The sequence below is a fragment of the Channa argus genome, chromosome 7, assembly GCF_033026475.1.
Source record: "Channa argus isolate prfri chromosome 7, Channa argus male v1.0, whole genome shotgun sequence".
In the NCBI taxonomy this organism is placed as follows: Eukaryota; Metazoa; Chordata; class Actinopteri; order Anabantiformes; family Channidae; genus Channa; species Channa argus.
Genome location: NC_090203.1, coordinates 12,770,483 through 12,792,920, shown reverse-complemented (window position 1 = coordinate 12,792,920; position 22,438 = coordinate 12,770,483). Strand labels below are relative to the sequence as shown.

At 39.2% G+C, this 22,438-nt stretch overlaps 2 protein-coding genes across 3 annotated transcripts; both read right to left on the bottom strand.

The window, feature by feature from the left end:
* Positions 1-1,822: 1,822 nt before the first annotated feature.
* On the bottom strand, positions 1,823-18,387 carry tmem245 (transmembrane protein 245). 2 transcript variants are annotated; one of them, XM_067509419.1, is made up of 18 exons: positions 16,304-18,387; positions 14,897-15,014; positions 13,763-13,858; positions 13,250-13,357; positions 12,559-12,762; positions 12,297-12,466; positions 10,409-10,432; positions 7,625-7,729; positions 7,464-7,546; positions 7,284-7,374; positions 7,069-7,167; positions 6,824-6,955; positions 6,469-6,591; positions 5,900-6,045; positions 5,716-5,816; positions 5,436-5,610; positions 4,058-4,252; positions 1,823-3,969 (listed from the first exon to the last, which is right to left on the bottom strand). In XM_067509419.1, exons 1-18 carry the CDS (start codon positions 16,898-16,900, stop codon positions 3,921-3,923), a joined length of 2,616 nt encoding a protein of 871 aa, XP_067365520.1. In that variant the 5' UTR covers positions 16,901-18,387; the 3' UTR covers positions 1,823-3,920. The 2 variants fall into 2 exon arrangements, with proteins under 2 accessions (XP_067365520.1, XP_067365521.1); XM_067509420.1 differs by lacking the exon at positions 10,409-10,432.
* A 142-nt stretch (positions 18,388-18,529) lies between these two features.
* On the bottom strand, positions 18,530-21,357 carry LOC137129948 (DOMON domain-containing protein FRRS1L). The gene is made up of 5 exons (XM_067509427.1): positions 20,813-21,357; positions 20,368-20,452; positions 19,956-20,094; positions 18,846-19,092; positions 18,530-18,762 (listed from the first exon to the last, which is right to left on the bottom strand). The coding sequence occupies exons 1-5, from the start codon at positions 21,027-21,029 to the stop codon at positions 18,590-18,592; spliced, it is 861 nt and encodes a 286-aa protein (XP_067365528.1). The 5' UTR covers positions 21,030-21,357; the 3' UTR covers positions 18,530-18,589.
* Positions 21,358-22,438: the final 1,081 nt, after the last annotated feature.

The following is a 22,438-nucleotide window of genomic DNA, read 5'->3' as shown; positions in this document are numbered from 1 at the left end:
AGCTTTTACGTTGTCTTTGGTATGATGCTGCCCAATTATCATTAGGGATCCGCTTTGCTTTTAGTTTTACTTGAGATTTGTCTAGAACTGAAGTGGGGTAAAGCTCATTGATTTTACAGCACAAAGTTTCAAAAGACGCACCACTTTATGTAAGCTGATGAAGTTACACAATTATTACTTTAGCAAATTACTTTTTTCTTTTTTGACTTATGTCATTTGGCATCAGAGGTGACTGAATGTAGATTGAAAAATGTAGCTTTTATTCTTGTGAAATTAAATCTATAGCACAAAAAGTGAATTGGTCTGTATACTTACTAAAACAGGTGTATACCAGGCCATACTGAATTGCTTTTATTTATTAAGAAGTCAGAAAGGAAGAACTCAGATGTCAAAGTCTAAATCAGTGTAAACCTTGTCCTGTTCTCTACTTTCTTCTGGTCCTCGATGAAAATAAATCTACTGTGTAGATTCAAGAAAAGTCCTCTACAAGGACACACCTCACTCTGTTCCACAGTGTGACTGAAATGAATGATTCTGCCGTAAAGCAGATTTAGAGCTCAGGAAGACTTTGCTCTGGTTTATGTGCTGCAGACTTCAGAAGAGCTTTGTGATGTCTTTGATCTGAAGAAATGGATCAAAACTTAATCAGTCTTCTGCCCAAAGGGAAACTTCACGAAAAGACAGAATATTGAAGCATGTTCAGAGGAACAGAGTTATTTTTTTTCCTTTGAAGTGTGTGTCCATCTAATTTATTTGTTTTATTGATTCTTGTTTGTGAAATTAACTTTATATTTTTTGCTACTTTATAGTGTGCGTTTTTGAGGTTATGACATTGTGGGATCAGGCTCTTGTAATTAATCTAAGAGCTACAATTGGGGTTAATAAAAATCCATTTCCTCTGTGAACTGAACCAGTCCTCTCACTTTCAAACAACTAAATCTTTGGTTTATTTTTGTTTAACAGATTAAATTTGTGAAGTCAGTTGGAAAACTTTGGAAAGCATCAGCTCTCAGGTAGGAGAATTACATTTTCTCTTCATCAGGACTCTCTGCAAGCTGCAAAACCCTCATGTACTGTATGTTTTATTTCGGTTTCCTATATTTATGTCAACCAAGAAGCTTCACAACTCATCTCCTTAGTATAGATTCTACAGGACGATATTAAAATGTCCTACATTCATTACTATATAGATCAAATAGAGATTTTCCTAAAGAAGTACTTTATACCTGAATGGTTTTTAGTTTATTCCCAGCTGCTTCCTCTACACACAGTCTGTAAACCCTCCACAGTACAGAATGACTCTTAGTGATCCTTAAAGTATCCACGGTGGATTTTGAATGGCTTTTCAGTTTGTACCCTGCTATATATTCTCACACTTCAACATAATTCTCCCTAGAGAAAGGGACATTCAGCATGTGTAACATACATAGGATCATTTTCCTTTCTTTTAACAGTACTTGTACAATGATCAGAAGAGAGTTCAAAAATTCCCTGCAGAAGCAGAGTTGCCTCTCAGCCACAGACAAATATTTTTCTTTGTAATGAGAATTGAATGCACAGGTTTAATACTTTTATTGAAGCACAATGGCAGTATAGCAGCAATTAAGATGTTGGCTTGGAGTTTTGTTCTTAATGTCACTGAATAAACATTCAAATCTCCATTGCATAACAAGTATTTTACATCGTTTTATTTTTATTTTGGAAAAAAAAAACTCATCTTGTATCATTATAAATGCATTGTCTTTGGGGATTGTAGATGGTTAGTTGCACAATAAGTCACTTCTGAGAAACAGAAATAAGCATTTTTACTTTTTCCAAAACAAGTTTAAACTGAACATTTGATCATTGTTTAAAAAGGAAAGGAAATCGTTAGTTGCTACAAATGAGGTCCCCAAGAAAGCCACTGCAGTTCAAATGATATTTATTTGGGTCAGTGCATATTCAGTAATTAAAAATAACACACAGCAACAGTACTAAATGAGAACTACAGCCTTTTTAGTGAAACCTCTGCTAAGCCACACACATGTTCCAACCCAGATTATATCACTAACCTAACACTGTGGCCGTTTATGTAATGAGACACACTGATCATTAACGATTTTTCTGCACAACATGTTAAAGCTTCATATTCTCATTTCAGAAAAGTGCTCAGACTGTAAAGTATGTGGACAAGTGCAAGAGTGCGAGAGAGGTGAGTAGAAATTATACGTGACAGTTCTGAGGGATGTAAGTCACAGTTGTAACAACAACTAAACCAAAAAAAGTTAAAAGTGCCCAAACAAATACTCAAACTTGTTAATATCAACTTCTGAACTTGATTCAAGATGAGCTGGGTGTGTTAAAATGGTTTGGTTGCATCTACAGCACCAGTAAAATGTTTACACATTTTCTTATTCAAAGGTCATTTCCACATGTGAGCTCAAAATACTGAAGACATCTAAGCTACATAATAATTATATACAATAGTGTAATAAAAGCAAAAAATTTCATAATTGAGATTTTTAAAACTACTTATTGTTTAGCTTGCAGCTTCGCAATGTCTTCACCAGCTTCATAGCCTATTCACCAGGAAGGGTTTTTAATTATCACATGTGCCCTGACAAAATGTTTTGAAGATGGAGATCAATAGAAACAACTGACCCTTGCCCAGTTGAGATGGTTTGGATGATTTGGACCAGAGAGTGACGGAGAAAGTTCTCAGCACATATGGAAACTTTCAAGACAGTTGGAAAAGCGTTGAGGTAAATGTCTAATGAAGCTAGTTGAGAGAAGGTGTGTAAAGCTATTGTTAGAGAAAAAAACAGAAAAATATTTTGTTCTGATTTTTCTTATTACAAAATTGAATGTGTTATGTCACAGTTTTGATGTCTTCAGTATTTATAAGAAGGAGAAAAAAAAAGAATATTTTGTCCAAACATTTGACTGGTACTTAATGTGTATGTGCCATCGGTATAAAAAAAACAACAAAAAGTCATCCCTCAGTAATCCTCTGCTTTCACACTCTGATCCACTTATGGTAGTCATCTGTCAATACCTGTAACTATTAAAAAAAATAAACAGTGATATTTGCTGATTCAACATACAGAAACTAGAAAACTGAAATGCTGGCACAATCGAACCTTTGTTAAAGCAATAATGTAGTGTTAAACTCACAGCTACTGTAATGTCACTGAAGGACACAGTAAGTTAAACTACAGTCAACGACTCCTTCTCTTTAGTCAGACATTTGTGTTGCAAGAGGGATTCAGTTCCCCGTTACCCAAACTCTACGTGAGGAGGAGAGGTAGAGAGTACAAATACTGCACAACCACATACTGTAACAGACAGTCAGGGTGTGTGCAGGGAGGAAATCAGGAGCTTTGTAGATTAAATAATACAATTGAAAACCATTGGCTAAGAATAGAAAATCTACAAGTCAGCCACTATATTACATCCTCTTGGTGGTGTTCATGTTGGGATACACAGGGGTCAGCATTGGCAGTCTGACCAGTCTGCAGAGTGTTCTGACACCTGTCTATCATGGCCAGCATTATATTTTTCACATTCTAACCCCTGTCAACCCCAATATTAGACAAAAACTATTGGGTGGTATTAATGTTGTGGTTGAACTGTGTAAATTAAAAAAAAATAATGACGCGATTAGCATCAACATCTCCATCATTCATATTCATAAATGCTACTGGCCCATTTGGGATCAGGATGTTCGCTCGCATTTGTAACTTAAAGGCTTTGAATAATAGCAGCTGTTGCCATATTGCTCAGAGAAACATATTGAAGAATTAGAAGGCCATTACGTCGCCATCTCCTCCTTTTTGGCGCAGACTCCTGAGCTAGAAGCTTTATGGGAGAGAGCACTTGCCCCTGAGGAATATACCAATAGGAAGCCAGATGATGCTTCACAGAGACGCACCCTCCACCTCTTACTCACTGGTCTTCTTCAGAATAGAGGGGGTGGAGTCTGTAAAGGGCCTGAGATCGACAGACAAGATGACGGTTGAAAGTGGCTTGGTTACGTTTTTCTGAGAGTCACATCTTGTATTTCAGGTGTTGACTTTACCTCATTTGATGAAGGGGCCAGCTTGACTGCACTGGTGTTGGCACTGCAGAGCTGGGGCTCATCAGCATGGCACTGTAAATGTTGGCTGCCACCACCAGGACGCAGAGAAGGATAGGCCCGATGATTGCCCCCTCCAGACCCAGATAATATGCTCCACCAGCCACTGCCAGACCTGTCAGATATGGATGTCCACCACTGTAGCATAGAGAAAAGAAAAAGTCACAGTTACAGTTACTGATTTGATTAAGATAGTTAATAATAATTTAATAATTTCTATTGTCCACACTGGCTGTACAGCGATCAATGCTTACTCTATGTCTATGATGAAAAAAAAAAAAAAAAAAAAATAAGGACAAAATCCAAAATTCTTGTTTGCTGAACTTCACCCAAGTTCACTCAAGTTATTAAAGTCTTTGCTAAGCCACAGCTGATTCACTGCTGGGACAAATCACCAACTACATGAATATGTAGATGCTGAGTTGATTTAATTTCATTTTTGTGCCTCATTTTATCTTTAGGTTAGTTGTTTGGGTAATGCTTTAGATTGAAGCCTGTGACTTACAGGATAAGCACAGCAAACTTACTGTGTACGTATTAGTAACATATTTGTCATTATTTGATAACAATAAGCAAACTTTGGGGAATAAAAGGGTAACAAGATGAGAATAAGACACAAAACATTGTTAATATATCAAAATACACAATTAATGCTGTTGCAGCAGAGCTGGGTTGCCTCAGATGATCATCTATGAAACTTTTTGGCAGGGGGCTAGTGCATCAGTACTGGAGTGCTGCTGAAAGCACCATTACAAGCATGAAACTGCGAGTGACAGTTCTTTCACCATAACAGATTTTTTAAAAAAAACACAATTGTTCATAATGACTATACAAGTTTCACTGCAAACTGACATATCCATGAAATGAATGCACTGAAAGTGTGTCTTAAACATAAAGCTACCCGTGTGATTAAACATTTGTGGTTAAATTCAGCAATTTTACAAAATGTGTTTTTGTGGTTATTCTAAGTCTAACTGACCAAGGACGCATGCACTACAGTAAAAAAAGTTTAGCACAAAGCTGGGTTTCATCAAGAGCTCAGAGGGGGTATTATCTGCCTGCGGTCTGGTGTTGTTTTCATTTCATCTCCAGCAGCTGAGAGTTTATGAAACTGGCTAAAACAAGTGGACACACTGTTTATTGACTTGAGCAAACACATTGTTTCATATGAAAGCCTTTTTAGGGCATCAACCAGGCCTGCATCCATTACATTTACTGTTACAGACTTTCTTGCAATTTGTTAACCAAATGTTACAACACTACAAGAGGAAGCTCACACAGCACACACACAGAAGCTGGTAACAGTGTCACACATACATACCCAGAGATATCCGAGTAGATGGCCGTATCTACAAAATATGTCGGTAGCAGATGGCAGATCAGCAGCAACACTGCTTTGACGCCCTCTCCCTGTACCAACCACAGGTCGCACATTGCTGGCACTGCTGCCCAGTAGGTCCCCAGAAATGGCACAGCACCCAGGATTGCAGCCAGAGCTACAGGCCAGAAGAAAAGGAATCAAAGACTGTGAAAGTACTAAATGTGTTTTGGCAGGTGCAGGTATGAGGACAGCATGATCGGACGTGAACATGCTGACTCACCAGAAGGGATGAAGACAATGTTAATGCCAAAGATGGTGTGAGTGAGCCAAGTGTAGAGGCCATAGAAGCCAGCCATCTTCAGAGAGGCATCAAACACTCCTCTTGCAAACAAACACACACAGACAAGGTCAAATATAATCTTAATATAGGGTTTAGAGTCTGTAGTGATTTTGCACATGATCACCTGATGGCCTCTTCCACAGACTGGCCTATGATATTGGAGGAAGGTCCAGGTTGGGAGAGAGGAGTCAAGCTGATCACCCATTTCACAGGTTTATAATATTCTCCACTGGAGCTTAGCAGGTAGAAGAGAGTGGTCAGAAAGATGACCTGCATACACACAATAATCCGCACAAATATAAGTAATTCACATTTCATTGTCGCTGCGACCAAATTAGATTATTCTACCGGTATTTATGCCATTGAGGAGCACATTCTGAAACAAGAGACCTCATCTAGAAGTGCACCAATTACAAACAAAAGGAAAAATATTTTAAAAATGTAGAGGTAGGGTGACACATCTACGTAATCGATTACGTAAATACGCCAGTGTACGTTGGGGTCGGTGAGGTCCATCCCCACTACACATTTGTTTTTTGAAACTTTTCTTTCTGCTAGGGTTCTGCTTTAGAACATAATAAAGATGCAACAAAAGTGAACTTCAAAAACCTGAGCAATGTGATTCTCACTAGTGAACAAACCCAAGTCTTATTAATTTGTGCTAGATGATTTACATCGGTCAATATTTCATACCAGACTTAGGACAAAGTTGAGCAGAGCCGTGCCGCTGTGGAACAAGACGGTGAGGAGAGTGGTCGTTGTAGAGATGAGAAGACTGACATTTCTGCTCATTACCACCCACAGGGACTCCAGGATCTACAAAACAACATTAAACATGTCATTCAAAGGAAAACTCGATCCCTCTGAAACACATCATAAATATGTCAGTGATTTATGATACGCAGTTGTCAAAGCAGGCCCATCGTCAAGGCAGTTTTATTTTTTATTTTTTTTATTAGTGCCTGTGGACTAACATTAAAACAAAATATATGCAAATCCTCAAATTTCCTTCAAACATCAAATACTGTAAAAACACAAGCATACTTACAGACAGTAGAGTTTCAATATTTTCCTGTAGAAATGAAGCAATGTCCTTCCAGTCCAGGATGTCCACTAACCAGCTGTTCTGTCTCTGGACCATCATCTTCTGGCCACGCTGGCGTCCAGAATTTGTCATGTTCTGAAATGTGCACAGAATAGTTATTTCCTTTAGTATTTTAAGTCACTGTAAACATCCATCCCCAACATCGAGACATTAAGTGGACTGGCCTGACCTTCAACATTCAATGCTACCTTAACAAACCAGGAGTGGTACAGTCGGTCCCAAAGCTCCAAAACCTGTTTTTCAATTACAGCTGTTTGGTTCACCTTGTCCCCTAGCATCTTATGAAGCTGCACACAAAGAAAAAAAAAGATTTGTTGCATATCTGATTATGAAAATACTCACAATTGCTTTCATAGCTCTCATATTTCATTTTAGAGAAATGACAGAGGTGTGTTACTTTCACCTTCTGTGTTATCCATTCTCTGCCATGCTGATAAACATTAGTTGCAGCTGAGTTCAAGGCCTTCTGGATAACACGAGCTTCTGGAAGCCAGCTAGATGGGGACAATGTAAGTAGGTTAATTCATCAGCCGAGGAGAAATTTCAAAAAAGAAATAAACAAGAAGAGAGTAAACTTGCATACTTGGCCCATTCTGGATGGTTAGACACAGTCTCATTTATGAGATTACTGGTCACCTCAATGATGTGGACACTTTCATTATGAACCTACAAAAATCAAAGTTGATTTGTTACCCAGAACTATGTTAGCATCAACAAAATGCAGTAAAGTAACAGAACCTGTACCATAGCTGTGAGGAGCAGAGCCATGAGCAAGGTCCCAGTGACTAGGAGGAAGATAATGAAGATGCTGATGATTTTATCCAGAGATCGCTCCAACCATACGATCATCTACATACAGGCAGAAAATGACAAACACAAAGATAAAGACAAAGACACATAACAAAGGAGGGGAAAAAAGGGATGTACAAGAGTAGAATCAAAGTCAGTGTCGTTGTGAAGCGGTTAAAACAGAGTGATCAGACACATGGAGAAACCTGTGTCTTTCTTTTGAATTTAAAAGCTGCCTTATTAGGCCCCCAAGGACCATAACATGGCTGATTTATTGAACCAACAGGCAGGATATCAGTACACATACAGTACACACACCTTTGCACTTTAGCCCTGAAATGTGCAAGTGGAAAACTTAGCCTTTGTGCTGCTGTATGTATGACTTTTCTGCATATCAATGTCTTACTTTGGAAAAACTGCAAGGTAAAGGTTTATTCTGTTGCAAGGTGCTACAATCCTTAACTCAGGTTTCTCAATGCTCAAAAAGTGCATCACCAGCCAACTAGTAACAGCTGCGATTTGCACATATGTGTGTGTTAATGTCACAAAAACCACATGTTAAATATTTAAGTTATATTGTTAAAGTTACTGGAAAAGGCTCTGTTAGTGGCCACCCTGTTGTCATAAGGCTGTGTACTAATGGTTTGTCATTATGTGAATGGTGAGATGATGTGGCAGTCAGTACAGCCAAGAAGTTTTAATAAATAATTTCAGATAAACTATTGGTCATAAAAATTCAAAAATACTGGTTAACAAAAAGATGGAAACACCCATAGCATGTTCTCTATATTAAACTAAAAATTTAATATCTGTTATAAAGCCCATCGTCAAGGCAGTTTTATTTATTTAATTTTTTTATTAGTGCCTGTGGACTAACATTAAAACAAAATATATGCAAATCTAGATGAGAGGAACCAAATTCAACAACCTAGAAAAAAAAAAACATTTAATTGGAAAGTTATATTTTCCTACACAAAATTTAAATGAGCCACTAGGATTGTCAATTAATTTGAAGGGGAAATTAAAGGGATTCCATCAACAGAATAACAATCACGCTTGGATTTTGAAGCTCCTGCATAATTTAAAGAAGAGTTTGGACTCCTGTCCACTGTACGGCAGAGCATGTACAAATTGAGAACAGTCACCAGGAGTGGTAGACAGACAAATGCACCCTGAGCAAGGTAAGTAAAACATGGATGTGAAACATGTTGATGGTAGTGTTATAAGTTGTGCCAGCTTTTACTGCTGCTCTGACCAGGATCACTTGCCATCATTGGCATGTTCTGAGTTGTACAAGCAGGAAAATGTCACATGTAAATCTCCACACAAGGTCTCTATTTTAAATGTTCACTGAAATGTGATTTGGTAATGTCACAACACGGCTGTGCACTGCAATTTTTAGCAAACATTTTATTCGGGTGTAACGTGGAAGTCTTATGTTGTTTCATATTAGTCTGTCATATGTCCATTGTTCTTAACAGAGGCCTATGTCAACAAATCAACCTTAGGTGGAAAAATCATTCCCAAAAAAAGTTATGAAACTAATAGGACTTGGCTTCACAGACAATAGCTAATAGGTGGCTTAATATCTGATAGTTTTGATATATAGATAGGATTTAATGATGCTAAGAAAAGTAAAATATCCACTAAAATTAAATTTTAAAAACATATCCTTTGTGCCTAAAACAATAAAGGAAAATGTTATATGTTGTACTACAGATACAGTTACTGGCTACTTCATTAGGTATACATGTAAAGTCTAATGTAATCCAATACAGCAGCTTTGCCATAAATTCTACCTTTTCAAGATTATAGTTTCTCAGTTTTTAGGTTCCAACCTAAAATTATTAAGTTCAAAGTGGTGAGTGGAGTCATATTACAAGGTGATTTTAATCATTTGGCCACCTTATTTAAAATTAATGAGGGGGCCGAAACATTAGCGCCACCACTAGCTAACTAACTCCACCAACCACCAAAGACTTTAATAATAAACACGTAGTATTTTTGACGGTTTCAACTTCAAAGGCTGTAAAAGCAGAATTTATAACAGAGGTGCTGTCATGATGGGATTGGATTGGATTGTGTATGCGTATGCGTACCTAATGAAGTGGTAAGTGCGAGATAGAGAAATAAGTTCTTCTAAACCCAAATGGTGGTCCATTTAATTTAGCAATTCAGTTTAACAAGTTGTGTGGTGTTTCCATTTATTTGTTCATGCCCAGCTTCTTTCCCTACAGCCCTACATCCTGTTCTTTCTGTCCGGTCATGGGCAGCATTTCTATCAAATGCCTAATGAAAATTACTGTCCTTTATTCCAGCTCTGCCCTGCTGTGTCTACATCATATCATACGACATATTTCCATGCAGCTCAGACACTCTCAAGCCAAACCAGGCAGTTACATTACAGCAGGGAAGGTACGGGCCGGGCTGGGGGACCAAAGAGTCCCACTTCCCTGAACGTAGCTTCCTGGGAAATAAATTAAAAATAAAAGAAAGCAGGAAAGCAACGAGTACAGACATAAAGACAGGATGAAAGGGTGATGACAGTGGATGGGTAAAGTGCCAGTCCAAGCTACTAAAAATGTGTTCTCATCGCCTTTGCATTCCACACAGGCTCACACAAATATCCAGATTATTCGTTTATCCTATTCTCACACACACACACACACACACACACACACACACACACACTCTGTCAGTCTCTCTTTCTGTCAGCATTCTGCACCTCCAAATCATTACCTGCTTGTTAAGCCAATGCCAGAGCTTGGGGAGGAGACAAAGAGACATTGGAAGGAAGGATTATTATTGGAAAGATCTTTGCAGCGGTCATCACATGTACCCGTGCAACAAGAACACAACTTCTTTTTGGGTACAGCAGTGAGGGATCAGAAAGTGGCAGGCAGGGTTTTATTATAGGGTGCGTTGACTGGCTAAACAGTGGGATGCAAATTCAGTCTGATTAACCACATCCCAAAACCTTCAAGACAAAGACATCTTTATGTGTAAAAGATGTCAGCAACAATGTGATTATTGTTACTATAAACAACCTAAGAAATGTCAAGACTACACCTGTCACATCTACTTCAGTATTTTTCCAATTTGGCCTAGAGTTGCTGATTTCAGAAAATTTTGTTTTTTAATCTTTATTTCTTTAAAGATACAGTACATGATTCAAGCAATTTTTGACATTACAGTCTATGGTTATTCATTGTTTCAGCACATAAACTAATCCACTCTCGTCACTTAAGATTACATCTCTAACAATTCAGGAGAGCATGTAACCACAGAAACGATAGTAGTTATTAGCTAGAACAATCCAATTACACTATCACTATTACCATTTTCAGACAAAATGTAATGTGACTACATAAACATAAAACACAACCAAATACCAAAAACGGAAGGCTAGTTGTGGCCAAATAGCAACAAGAAGTGACAGAGTTTGCCTGACTACAACTGTTCTAGAGCAGCTGCAGCTAGTGTCACAACCACTACAGCCATTTGCAAAGTAGCAAGTTAGCTGCATGTCTGTGGTTAACAAAGTAACTGTTTGTGACTTGTTGCACAGAAACCGAGCACTTTCCCCTCACTGTTGGTCTAATCTGGACACTAACAACAACTCCAGAAACCGCTTTCTGCTGCCTATGTCTCCCTGGTCTGCACAAGCAAGAGTGTGTGATCCATATTCTTTTAATATTTTCTGAGCATAAACTCTGGAGGGACAATTAAAGAAACATGACAAAATTGGTAATGTAATTAGAATCATAGACTATACCTTTAAAAAGGGGTGTATGGTATTGCCAAAAACTATGGACATTTTCTGGGACGTTACCAATGACAAACAGTAGGTGATATTGGCAAAAGGTTGATTTTGGACACTAAGCACAACAGTATATTGTTCTTATTAATATACTATTATTTACTGGACCAGTATATTTACTGGTCCAGTAAATAATTCAAACACTCTTTCTAGCCATGTTTTATGGTTTCTACCAACTCCTATGGAAAATATTTATTTTCACTGCTAAATGCTTCAATGTGTTCACCAGCCAGTGTATGTTTATTAGAGGTTCTTCTGTGAAAACGGCAACCTGCTGCTGCTAGAAAAAAAACATAATGAGTGCAGTGTGGGAAACGTAGTGTCTTATGATAATTGTGTGGGTTTGTCTATATACTGTAAGTCATACATTTAACATTGTGTGTTTTAATCCAATTTAAATGTAATAATTAGTGGGGCTTTCATTTTGGTTTCGAATTTAATACCAAATAAGGATATAAGCAAAAATAGGCATTGCTGGAGTTCAAAGTTCATCAAACAGCAAAAAACAAAAAAAAAACAAAAAAAAAAACAACTAACTAATAGCTAGTTTATTTTTAATCTAATTTTACATAAGTAGATTTTGATTAGTTTTTTTTATTTTGTTTTTTGTAAGTAGGAGTTTAGCACAAACATTTTCTAGAATCCTTAAGAAATAACTTGAATATATCCTGTCTGTCTTAGTTTCAGTAATTATTGGTGAAAGAAATGGGCAAGTGCAGAAGGGTGTACCAGCTTAACAGAAAATGTGTATGAATGAGGATGTGTGAACTTAATAAGAACAGGAGCTACACCAGCAGTAGGTGTTACCTTAGTATCTACACGCAGCAGGAAGTGAGCCAAGCCTTTGATTGGTCCAGGCAGCAGGGCCTCCTCTCGATCACGTCCAAACTTCTCCAGCACCATCCACCATGAGCTGAGAGTTTTCTGTGCAAAGCTCTTCATGCCAAAATGGACCACCAGCTTCTTCAGTACCCACACTGATGTGTTAATGCAACATGAAGCTTAGTAAAAGAAGCAGCATATGAATGGATGTGTGCATTTATACAGTAAATTTGTGCAAAGGTGTTACCAGCCACAGGAATTGGCAGCAGTTGGAGGATCCAGAGGTTGAGCCAGACCTGAACCAGCACTATAGCCCAGACCAACAGAATAAAATATATATCACTTGCTCTGTGGGAGGTTCTCTCTTTCTGGAAGAGGCCAGCAGGTAATGAACGTGAGCCCCGAGGGAACCCAGGGGTGGTGGGAAGTGGGCCCACAGGCTGCACACCATCTTGAGGAAGATGAGAGTGAGGGGAAAGAGGAAGCATATCAGAAGTAATTGAATACGAAGTAATGAGGATGAATGCTGGTTTACTGTACCGAGTCTCAATCAAAGATCAACGGCTATCGGCTTGAAGAGGCAGGGTACAGCGTGGACAGATTACCAGTCTGTCTCAGGGCCAACAGAGAGAGACATACACAGACAGACAACCATTCGCACTCACATTCACACTTATGGGAATATTTAGATTCACCACTTAAGCTAACATGCATGTTTTTGAACTGTGGGAAGAAACCGGATTACCCGGAGGAAACCCACACAAGCGTGGAGCATGCTAGAACATGAAAAGCCATAGAAAGGCCACGAACCTGCAACCTTCTAGCTGTTTCTTCTTGTATAAACAGTGACACTTACATCATCTGCAGCCTCTGACTTGTGCCATAAAAACCTCTGAAAAGTATTACACTGAATTACATGGGTCAAAATGTAAGCTTACCTCTGACAGAGTTGTCACAGGGCTCAGTTGTCAAGTGAAAGTTACTACAGGATATTGCCATGTAAAATGTATTAGCAGCGAATGATAACACCTGCCCAGAAAGCTCTCCTGGAGATATGAAGAGAGACCGAAAGGGACATTAACAGAAGCAGAGGATTTAAACAACAAACTGTGCAACATTGCATGTGTGTGCGTTTCCCATATAGTCTGATATTTATGACCATAAGTGCACTATTTCAGAGAGAAACTGTGCACCTAAGGACATTTGTGTTGTAGGTAAAGGTGCACAAGAAAAACTGTGGCCACATAACTTAATATGGCTGTTAATGATAACAAATTATAAATGTTGTCATTGTATCGAGTGTACTTTCCCACTGCAGCATCAAAAGAATGATTGGATGAGAGCCTAAGGTACTTCATCAAGTTTAACCTAACGTGAAATTTTTTTTTTCTAAACTTGTTTAAAAAACCTCTTACTGTGGTGAACATGGGTGTATGTCCATAAATCATTACCTCTGCCAGGGACTGGTGGTTTCTCTTGAGAGCCCACGACAAGGAGTATAACCACAACCACAGATATGGGCACTCTCCATGAGCCAGTCAGAGATGCTATAAACAGAAATAAGAGCGACAGCTTTATACAGTATCTTCTTGATGCATGCTATTGTGTTTATTTATTATTATTAGTTATTTTCTGGTCATAAATCCTGACCTTTGGCACACTACTTTTTCTCGATGTGTGCAGCCAAAGTTTATTTCGAAATGTTTTGCAATGGCATAATATTAAGTATGGGTTAAATCATTTTTGTGCTTTAACATTACTATAAAGACACAATTTCTACCGTTTGCAGAAAACAATCTTTCTTACTTTTCTCTTGAGCAGAACGTCTCAACAGCTATCAGTCACTTTTACAGTTTCACACTTAGAGGTGTCTGTCTTTTTTCAGCACCCTAAAAATACTTCCCCATCTTACTGTGTAAGTCTGCATGTTCTAAAAACAATGTCAGCCTCTTCACAAATTAATTAATGTCACAAAAACAAATTCTTCTGATTTAACCCAAATGTAATCACAAAGCATTTTCTGGGATTTACTATCAACCTACAGCCTGCAGTATCTGCTGCTGTTTGTTCATGGTTTAATTGAATCATAGACCTGTAACTGCTCCACCTTCTGGCAAAAAAAAAATGTTTTGCTTTATTCTCTAAAGCTCCCTTTGGGCTACTTGTTACATATATAAAATTAGAGAAACCCAAATGCAACAAAGTAGTGTTCATGAAAGTATGAAATGATAACCAACATGTCTGAGCCCACTCTGCTGGGTCTCCTTGTCCTCTCCTTTTTTGTCCTTTCGGCTTATCCCGTGAGTTCAGGGTCGCCACAGAGGAGCATCGTCCGCATGTTGATTTGGGACAATTTTTACGCTGGATGCCCTTCCTGACGCAACCCTCCCCAATTTCTACCAGGCTTGGGCCGGCACTATAAAGCTGGGGAGGGGAATGGGCTGTTAAGGCTTCAGTGTCTTGCCCAGAGACACTTCGACATATAGCCAGAGCCGGGGATCGAAACACTGACCCTGTGGTCCGTGGACGACTGCCTTTACCAACTGAGCTATAGCCACCCCCGGTCTCCTTCTTTATGCACTTACCAATAAAGAAGAGCAGGATGGCCCAGACAGGAAGAGCTAGAGCCCTCAGGTAGCACTCAGTTTGGGGACTCCACTTAAAACAAACTGCCAACAAGTAGCCAAACACCACAGTGCACACCTGAGATAAAACGAAAGAGAAACAGAAACAGAAAGCGATTGGTATGGGCTACAATCAGATAAGGGGAAAATGCTGAAATCCATTCGCTCGATGCTCCTAGTAAGGCTGAGCAACAATGCTGTGCTAATTCATCAGTCACTTTGTGTTCCAATTTTACTAGGTCAATGAAAGATTCTAAAAACAATGTCAGCCTCTTCACAAATTCATTCATGTCACAAAAACAAATTCTTCTGATCTTAACCTGAATGTAATCACAATGCACTTTCTGGGCTTTACTATCAACCTACAGCCTGAAGTATCTGCAGCTGTTTGTTAGTAAAAGCATGAAACATGATTCTCCAGTCTGAAATCAGCTGGTCACAAAGGTCTTTGGCTGGTTCCAGTTAACACAAAAACATCATTCAATGTAATTTAATATAGTGTGCTCCTTCCTATTTATAGACAAGGCCCCTGTGTCAGTCTACCTCTGCATTTAAAGAAAGGACAGGCTGTCTAAGGTGGAAAATTTAATGCAATCTGTGTCTAATCAAAGTGAGGCTGGTCTTAGGCCCCTAGAGCTGTTTGGGAATAATAAGGTATTGATCGATCAGACACTAGAACTGTGGGAAATTAGATCAGCTGACATTCAAATTTAGGCATATGTTCAGAGAAAAAACCTTCCACATTGAGGTTAACCAAATTAGCCGCTATTTGAGATATTCAAGGTAATACTATCGGCTGTAAATCAGTCTGCAAACCTTTTATTGTTTATTAGATATAATTTTTTAATGAAGCAGAATGACCAGATGGTGTCATCTCTTTACAAATATATCTCATGTACAGGAGTGATTCTAAACTAAAAAATTAGCAATTGTTAACAATTCCAAACAAACCAAAACATATATGAAAACCAGCAGATCTTCACATTGAACATGCCAGAAGTACTGGGCATATTTAATAAATAAAAAGTTTTATTTTTGGACTGATCACTGATCAGCTGTTTCATTTTAGTATTTACGTTTTTGTTGAACAGGTTTAAAGACAGCAGAACAATAAACAGTGCCGCTTTACACGTTATCAATTTGTTGCTGTTTTTTTGTTTTTGTTTGTTTGTTTGTTTTTTGCATCCATTCTCCTTATAGACAGAATATAATTTTTGGGAGAAATATTCTTATTAATATAGTGACATTGATTCTGAGCAGCAGCCTGTGTAGGGTCACCCAGATACCAGAACTGACCTCTCCCACACCCTGACATGACCTTTGGGGTAGTGGGGGGCTGTAACCGGTTGCCACCGGTCACTCACTCACCCACACGGCGTGAAAACAGTCCAGGGCGGCCCCGATTATCCCACAGACGTGCCCGAGGATCACCTGCATGCCGATGACACTCCAGAAAAGGTAGAGGAAATAAACTAGAGGCGTCCCGGCTCCGATCACCAGCAGTACCGTGAGCCTCTCCAGCACCAGCCTGCCCATCGCCTCCACCCCATAGTTCAAACACCGCACCGGAACCAGCAGGGTCCCCACCACTATGGGCGTCCCGCTTTCCTGCAGGCTGCTGAGCCATGAGCGGCCGAGCCGGGCCAGGGAGTACTTGAATGGGTGGAGAAAGGTCCCGCAGAGCACTGCCCAGAGCAGCGGGCGGAGGAAGGCCTCCAGGATGAAGTAGACCAGCACAGATGCCCCGCAGCAGATAGCCACAAAGATCATAGCCCCCGTGTTGTAGAAGGCCTGTTTGATGTTTTTGTCAAACTTGAGGGAGGAGGGGTGGGTTAGCAGCTGGCTCACCATCCCGACGGCCGGCTGAACGCTCTCGGGGAAGGAGACTGAGTGAGGCAGCCCAGTGTGAGGGCTCTCCGGCGCAGAGACAGCTGCCGGCTCTGCCGAGTCCTCCTCGTCTGCCATGTTCCCCGATTCCGCCTAGCTCCACCCGGGGATGTGCCGCGTGAGGGAGGAAAACATTAGACGTAGCACTATCGACGTGGCCAGTGCCACCATGGGTAATGTAGTGAAAAAAAAACCCACACACTTCCTGTTTTTATTTTTAAAGTTTGTTTTCTTCGTATTTATTGGCTATTTTGTGTTATTACGTGTTACATCTTATAGTTTGTGTTTTGTTTTAAATGTTGAAATAAGTACTGAATGTTTTTGGTTTATTAGGTGTGACACTAGGTGATGTCTCTCTATAACTTTAAAGCCAATATGTGCAGAAGCCCCATATTAATATATTAATTAAATAAAATATTAATAAATATACTGTGGGGGTCAGCAAAGGACAGCACATTTGCCATCGTAACAATGGGAAAGAGGATATAATCACATACAGCTTTTAAATAGGCTGACTAATAACTTGTATCTTTCAAATAATGAGATAAATTTTGCTTGTGCTTTTACAGATAAGAACTGTTTTGGTGTAATATGGTTAAAAGCTTATAGTTGAGGCTACTATTTGATAGTTAGACCAATTGTTATACTGTAGATAGTTCTTAAATTGAAATTATTCAGAAAATGCCAGAAACATGACCTCAGTGACATGACCTTAACGTCGGCTACAGCGTTTTACAGCTTTAATTGCCCAGTGGCTTGAGACTGAGAGCTGTGTGCTCCTCCAAAGTAGAATCTGTATTTTCTAAACACACCATTGTATTTATTTTTAAAAAAGGTTTATTAATAATAAACTCAGCTACGGATGAGTCCTTCAGCGGGAGGCATTTCCATATATTCAGTCTATAATACGGATCAAAAGGCTACATTTACAACCCAGGTGACAACTAGTCCATGTCTAAATAAAATTTTCTACATCAGTTTGATAATTTTCTCTGTTGTATTGCTCATGTGGGCAATAGTGAGTGATCTAGCAGTCTCTTTCTGTATTTTTCTGTCTGTTAATGCCACAGTAATGACAGACAACTGTCCCTGTGGTTGAGAAATGAGGTGAAAACAAATTTAAGTGAAAATATTGATAAGTAACATGACAAAAGTTAAAAAACCTCAATGAAAATCTTTCACACCGTAAATGCATAATGTAGGCAGTTCCTAAAATGTTACAACATACAACCTGAAACTAGACTTGATAGTACAATCCATCAGATAACCTTTAGTTTCTAAAAAGAATGACCTTATAAACACAAGTAAAGGGAGAGGAAGGGTCTGCAAACAGCTGCAAGCTGTTTAGTTTCATTTGTCCTCAGAAAACATTTGTGTTTTAGCCAAGTTCAACATGAGGCACTGTCTTCTCATCATCAGTGAAGGGTTAGTTTTTGAAATCAGTACCAGATTTCCCAGTGCATGCAGAATTTTTGAAGACTTGTGTGCTTCTTATATTTTCTAAATACTTGGAAGCTGTCATAAATACTGAAAATAATTTGCCCACTTATACTATAACTCTACTTTTTTTATCAGGCCTTTTGCTCCTACACTGATGCTTCTACATTATAGGTTTAATAATGTGTCAAGATCTTCTGTGTTTCCAGAGAATGTACCTCTTCTAATAACTCTGTGTGAAAAGTGCAGATTTTAATGTGGCATCTGACAGAAATGGCAACTTTTTATTGCTGCTTCATCGTCTCTTCCCTTCTTCTCTGCTGTGCCTCATTATGGTGTTCCCATTAGTAAGTAAAAGGTGAGGGCTACTATGAGCAGTAAGCAGAGGGGAGAGTTGAAGGTCTGGTAGGCTGTGGAAGGCATGAAGATGTCCTCGTACTTATAGATACTGATCATGTGGTCGCTGACTGGGGGACTGTCAATGTCGTGCCTTGTGATAGAACCTGTTTTAAAAAGGGTAAGACAGTGATGTAAGGTGGCATTAAGGGTAGAAAAAATGAGTTTATGTACGTGCTTGATTGCTCACCTTGTATGGCAGGTCCCCATGCAAACAGGTAATACCACGACAGGTGTAGGTCAACAAGCGTTTCCTCCCTGGGGACGTATAGGGGGCGTTTGAAACGGCAGGTCACCCGATTGTTCTCGAAAACGCCTTCTTCATCTCTGGCTGGATTCCTCTTGATTTCCTTGGCCCACTGACCGACATTGTAAAAGTGATGAATGCGGACACGACCGTTGTCATCATGGACGCAGCCCATGACATCGTCTCCTCCCTAAAGAAATAAGAAAAAGTTATGACGAGATTTTATTCTTTGTTCCTGCTTATTATTATTATTATTACGGTAGCAAGCAACATTTGCCAAACGTTCTAAAGTGCTGATATATTGTAGCTCATCAGGTCAGCTAATAAACTGTAACAACATTTGTTTTTCGACATAAAAATTGCACATAACCTTGCCATGTCTCCATAGCTCCTTGTGTTTCTAAAACTACTAATTGTCACATTATTTCCAGGTTTCTTGAAAATATCACATATTTTGATGTGGCCTCAGACTTCTGGATCCCACTGTATGAAAAAACTAAATAATAAATTATATTAGTTTATACTTGTGATGCCTCATCACTGGTACTGTCCTAAGTGTATACATATATTGAAAGCAGGTCAGCCGAACAGTATTCTCACATTACTTTACTCGTAAACCAGTTGCTTTAAAAGAGGTGAAAACACTAAACAAAATTGAGAGGAAGTACAGTGTAAATAAACATTAAAGAAGTTAAAGACATTTTTTTCTATTCTAATGATTCTTTAGGCCTTCACATGTATCACGGGAGCCCTGCTGCCTTCAAACATGATTTATAAATTCTGTGTCTATGATTAAATGGCATATCCAGTAGCAGAGCTGAACTACTATCATAGAGTAGTAGTGGCAACCACCTCACCACCATCCATAGGTGATTCTGTTTTTGTCTTTTTCTAAATTCATGTTTAGAAGTGTATAATTTAAATAAAACATGATTTTAAAGCATGCATTAGTTAATTTAACTATTTTTTGTACAGACTACAAGCTTCTTCTGTGTTGTCCCAAATAATACATAAGATTAGCTTAATGAGAATGATATTGTGCAAAATGCTCACCATTTTCTTGTCAGAGGAGAAACCCACGGCCACCCACCCGTCTGTGTCTGCACTCATTTCATACTCCACATCAGTACCAATACGACGATAACTCAGAAAGTAATCACACGTCTCTGCATCACACCCTGGCTTGCCATATCTGGACAAACGCAAGCAGTAATTTGATCACTAATTGGAAAATATGAAACTATTAAAACAGACATAACATTCAGTTCACAATGTTCAGAAATTTACAGCAATGGAAGAGCACAGGTAGAGCATTAGTCAATTATTTCATTCAGGTTTTAAGGACTAAACAGCAGAGAGCTTCCAATTTTAGCCCAAAGTCTAAAAGATTAAGAATCCCTAGGGAATACAGCAGCAGTTATGTTTTCAGAAGGACAAAGCTAGCGACAAACATCATCCTCTTTACCTTACGCAGCCTTTGGTTACTCCACAGTCGCTGACTTTGATCTTGGCAAAGGGGTCTACTGGTGGGGCAGTTGGAAAAGGATAACCTGCAAAATACAAAGTCAGCAACTGTTGGTTCCAGAAAAAAACTGGCTATTTTCAAGACAGTCAAAGGGCAAACTGGGGGAGACCATCTGTAGTGTGTGTGTGTGTGTTTGTGTGTTTGTGTGTGGGAGAGAGAGAGAGAGGGGGGGATAGAGAGGCTGGGCAGCTACCACTAGGAAACTGGCCTGGGTGCTGAAAGGCCTTGTGCAGACCAGACAGTTTTTATTGGAGACTAAATAAATCATCTTCCCTAAATCTTACGAATAAACTTTAGATTTGTGTAATTGTTTGCCTCTGGTCTGTGCTGCATGTAACAAAATACACAATGTGTGAATCTTTGGTAAATTGAGCTAGATCATTACCGTCATCAGACAGATATCTGGACTCCAGAAACTCAGAGGTGAAGGTGCTGTAAGAGTCTTTGTGAGGCTCCTGATGTCCCGGATCTCCGTGTTCCCCGTGGCCGGTCCGGAATGCTCCCTCATCCGTGGGGCTCGCTGCGACCCCCCACCATCCGCTCTGGATCAGCAGCACCAGCAACTGCACGAGCCTCCGCAGGACAATCATGACCAAAAACATAAAGAAGAGCCGTTATCGAACCACTAAACAAACCTGACATCAAATCGGATCATTTTGGTTTTCATTTCGGCATCTTCCCCATTGCAGCGTCACAGAAACCATCCCTGCATCCCAGCGCGCTGTTAGGCTGTTTATTCTCAGGGACGTGGGGGGAATCACCGCGATTTGCGATGTGATTCAGAGGCTAATACAAGTCTAAATTACCCCGATTCATAATCTTATCCTCTAATTCAACAACACGCCCCAAATCCTCTTTGAAATCTGAATCCAGAGGCTTTCTAATGCGCAATAATCTTTGTAGATGTATTGGTCAGATGAATGGTTTCGCCCGGCCTCCCTCTCCTCTGCCCCTCCATCACTGTGATGCCCAATGGGCACCTGCAACGTGCCGTTATCAGCATCAGTCAAATAGGGATTTTGCTCTATAGACATTGATATGCATTAGTGATTTTAACACAGCTCATACTCTTTCAGAGATTTTGAGCTGTATGAGTCGTCTCCGCCAAGGTGATGTTCAAAATAAAAGCATGAATACAACAACAATAAATATATGGAAATGGCCAAACTAAAGTAGCCTAACTAATATAAAGCAGATGTTTTTTAAATACATTTTGATTCAGTTAACCTACCCGGTAAATTACACTTTCTGTTTATGTCTCTCAGTCCCTTATGAACCAGAAACACTGCAGGTGACCAGCTACAGAAAAGATGTGTAAATCCCTTAAATGGGTGAATATGATTTGTTGCATAACTTGGTTCAAAAACATCACCTGTCTGCTTTCAGTCATTCCATTGTTACTTTTTCCTTCTTTGTGTTTGTCCTGGATGTACACAGTTCTGCCACTTGATGGTGATATTAGTCCATATACAGTTTTAGCCTTACATTCAGGTGGTCTTAAAAACTCTGCTTAAGCTACTAACTATCCTTATCATTTCTTTTTTGGTTTGTCATAACACTCAACAACACCATTTGCTGATTGATGCGAGTGCAGTGAATCATGTAAATCCTTCTTCACTGCCATAGAAGCACAGAATAAATCTAACTAAACGCAATTGTAGTCAGTTCTTCTTGACCCTTCTTGAAACAGCATTAGTGAATTGCAATATGCTACAGACTCATCAAGACAGAAATGCCTAAAGTGAAATTAGAGTTCTTACACTTGATCATGGTAATTTTCTAGTATCCTGAATACTTAGCTACTTGTGAAGACAGTCCACATACTCTCAGAACTATAAACATTTTACACTGCTTGCTACTTTAACAGATGATCAAATTTAAAAGAATTTAAAATTTCAAAAGACTGTTACAATAACTCAAAATGACAGCTTTGGTGCTCAGATCCTTAGAATTAAATGCCGTTTAATACTTTGTGCGGAGGGTATGCAACACATTTTATTACACACGTTTT

What these genes read in the sequence shown, in the direction of transcription:
- LOC137129948 (XM_067509427.1), bottom strand. Translation starts at nt 21,029, where the DNA reads ATGTTTTTGGTCATGATTGTCCTGCGGAGGCTCGTGCAGTTGCTGGTG. An exon ending in TCTCCTCTGACAAGAAAATG is followed by an intron (nt 19,093 to 19,955) that starts GTGAGCATTTTG and finishes TTATTTCTTTAG; the next exon opens with GGAGGAGACGATGTCATGGG. An exon ending in ATGGGGACCTGCCATACAAG is followed by an intron (nt 18,763 to 18,845) that starts GTGAGCAATCAA and finishes TTTTTAAAACAG; the next exon opens with GTTCTATCACAAGGCACGAC.
- tmem245 (XM_067509419.1), bottom strand. Translation starts at nt 16,900, where the DNA reads ATGGCAGACGAGGAGGACTCGGCAGAGCCGGCAGCTGTCTCTGCGCCG. An exon ending in ACTGTTTTCACGCCGTGTGG is followed by an intron (nt 15,015 to 16,303) that starts GTGAGTGAGTGA and finishes GTTTTATCTCAG; the next exon opens with GTGTGCACTGTGGTGTTTGG. An exon ending in ATCTACTCGGATATCTCTGG is followed by an intron (nt 4,253 to 5,435) that starts GTATGTATGTGT and finishes TCTATGCTACAG; the next exon opens with TGGTGGACATCCATATCTGA.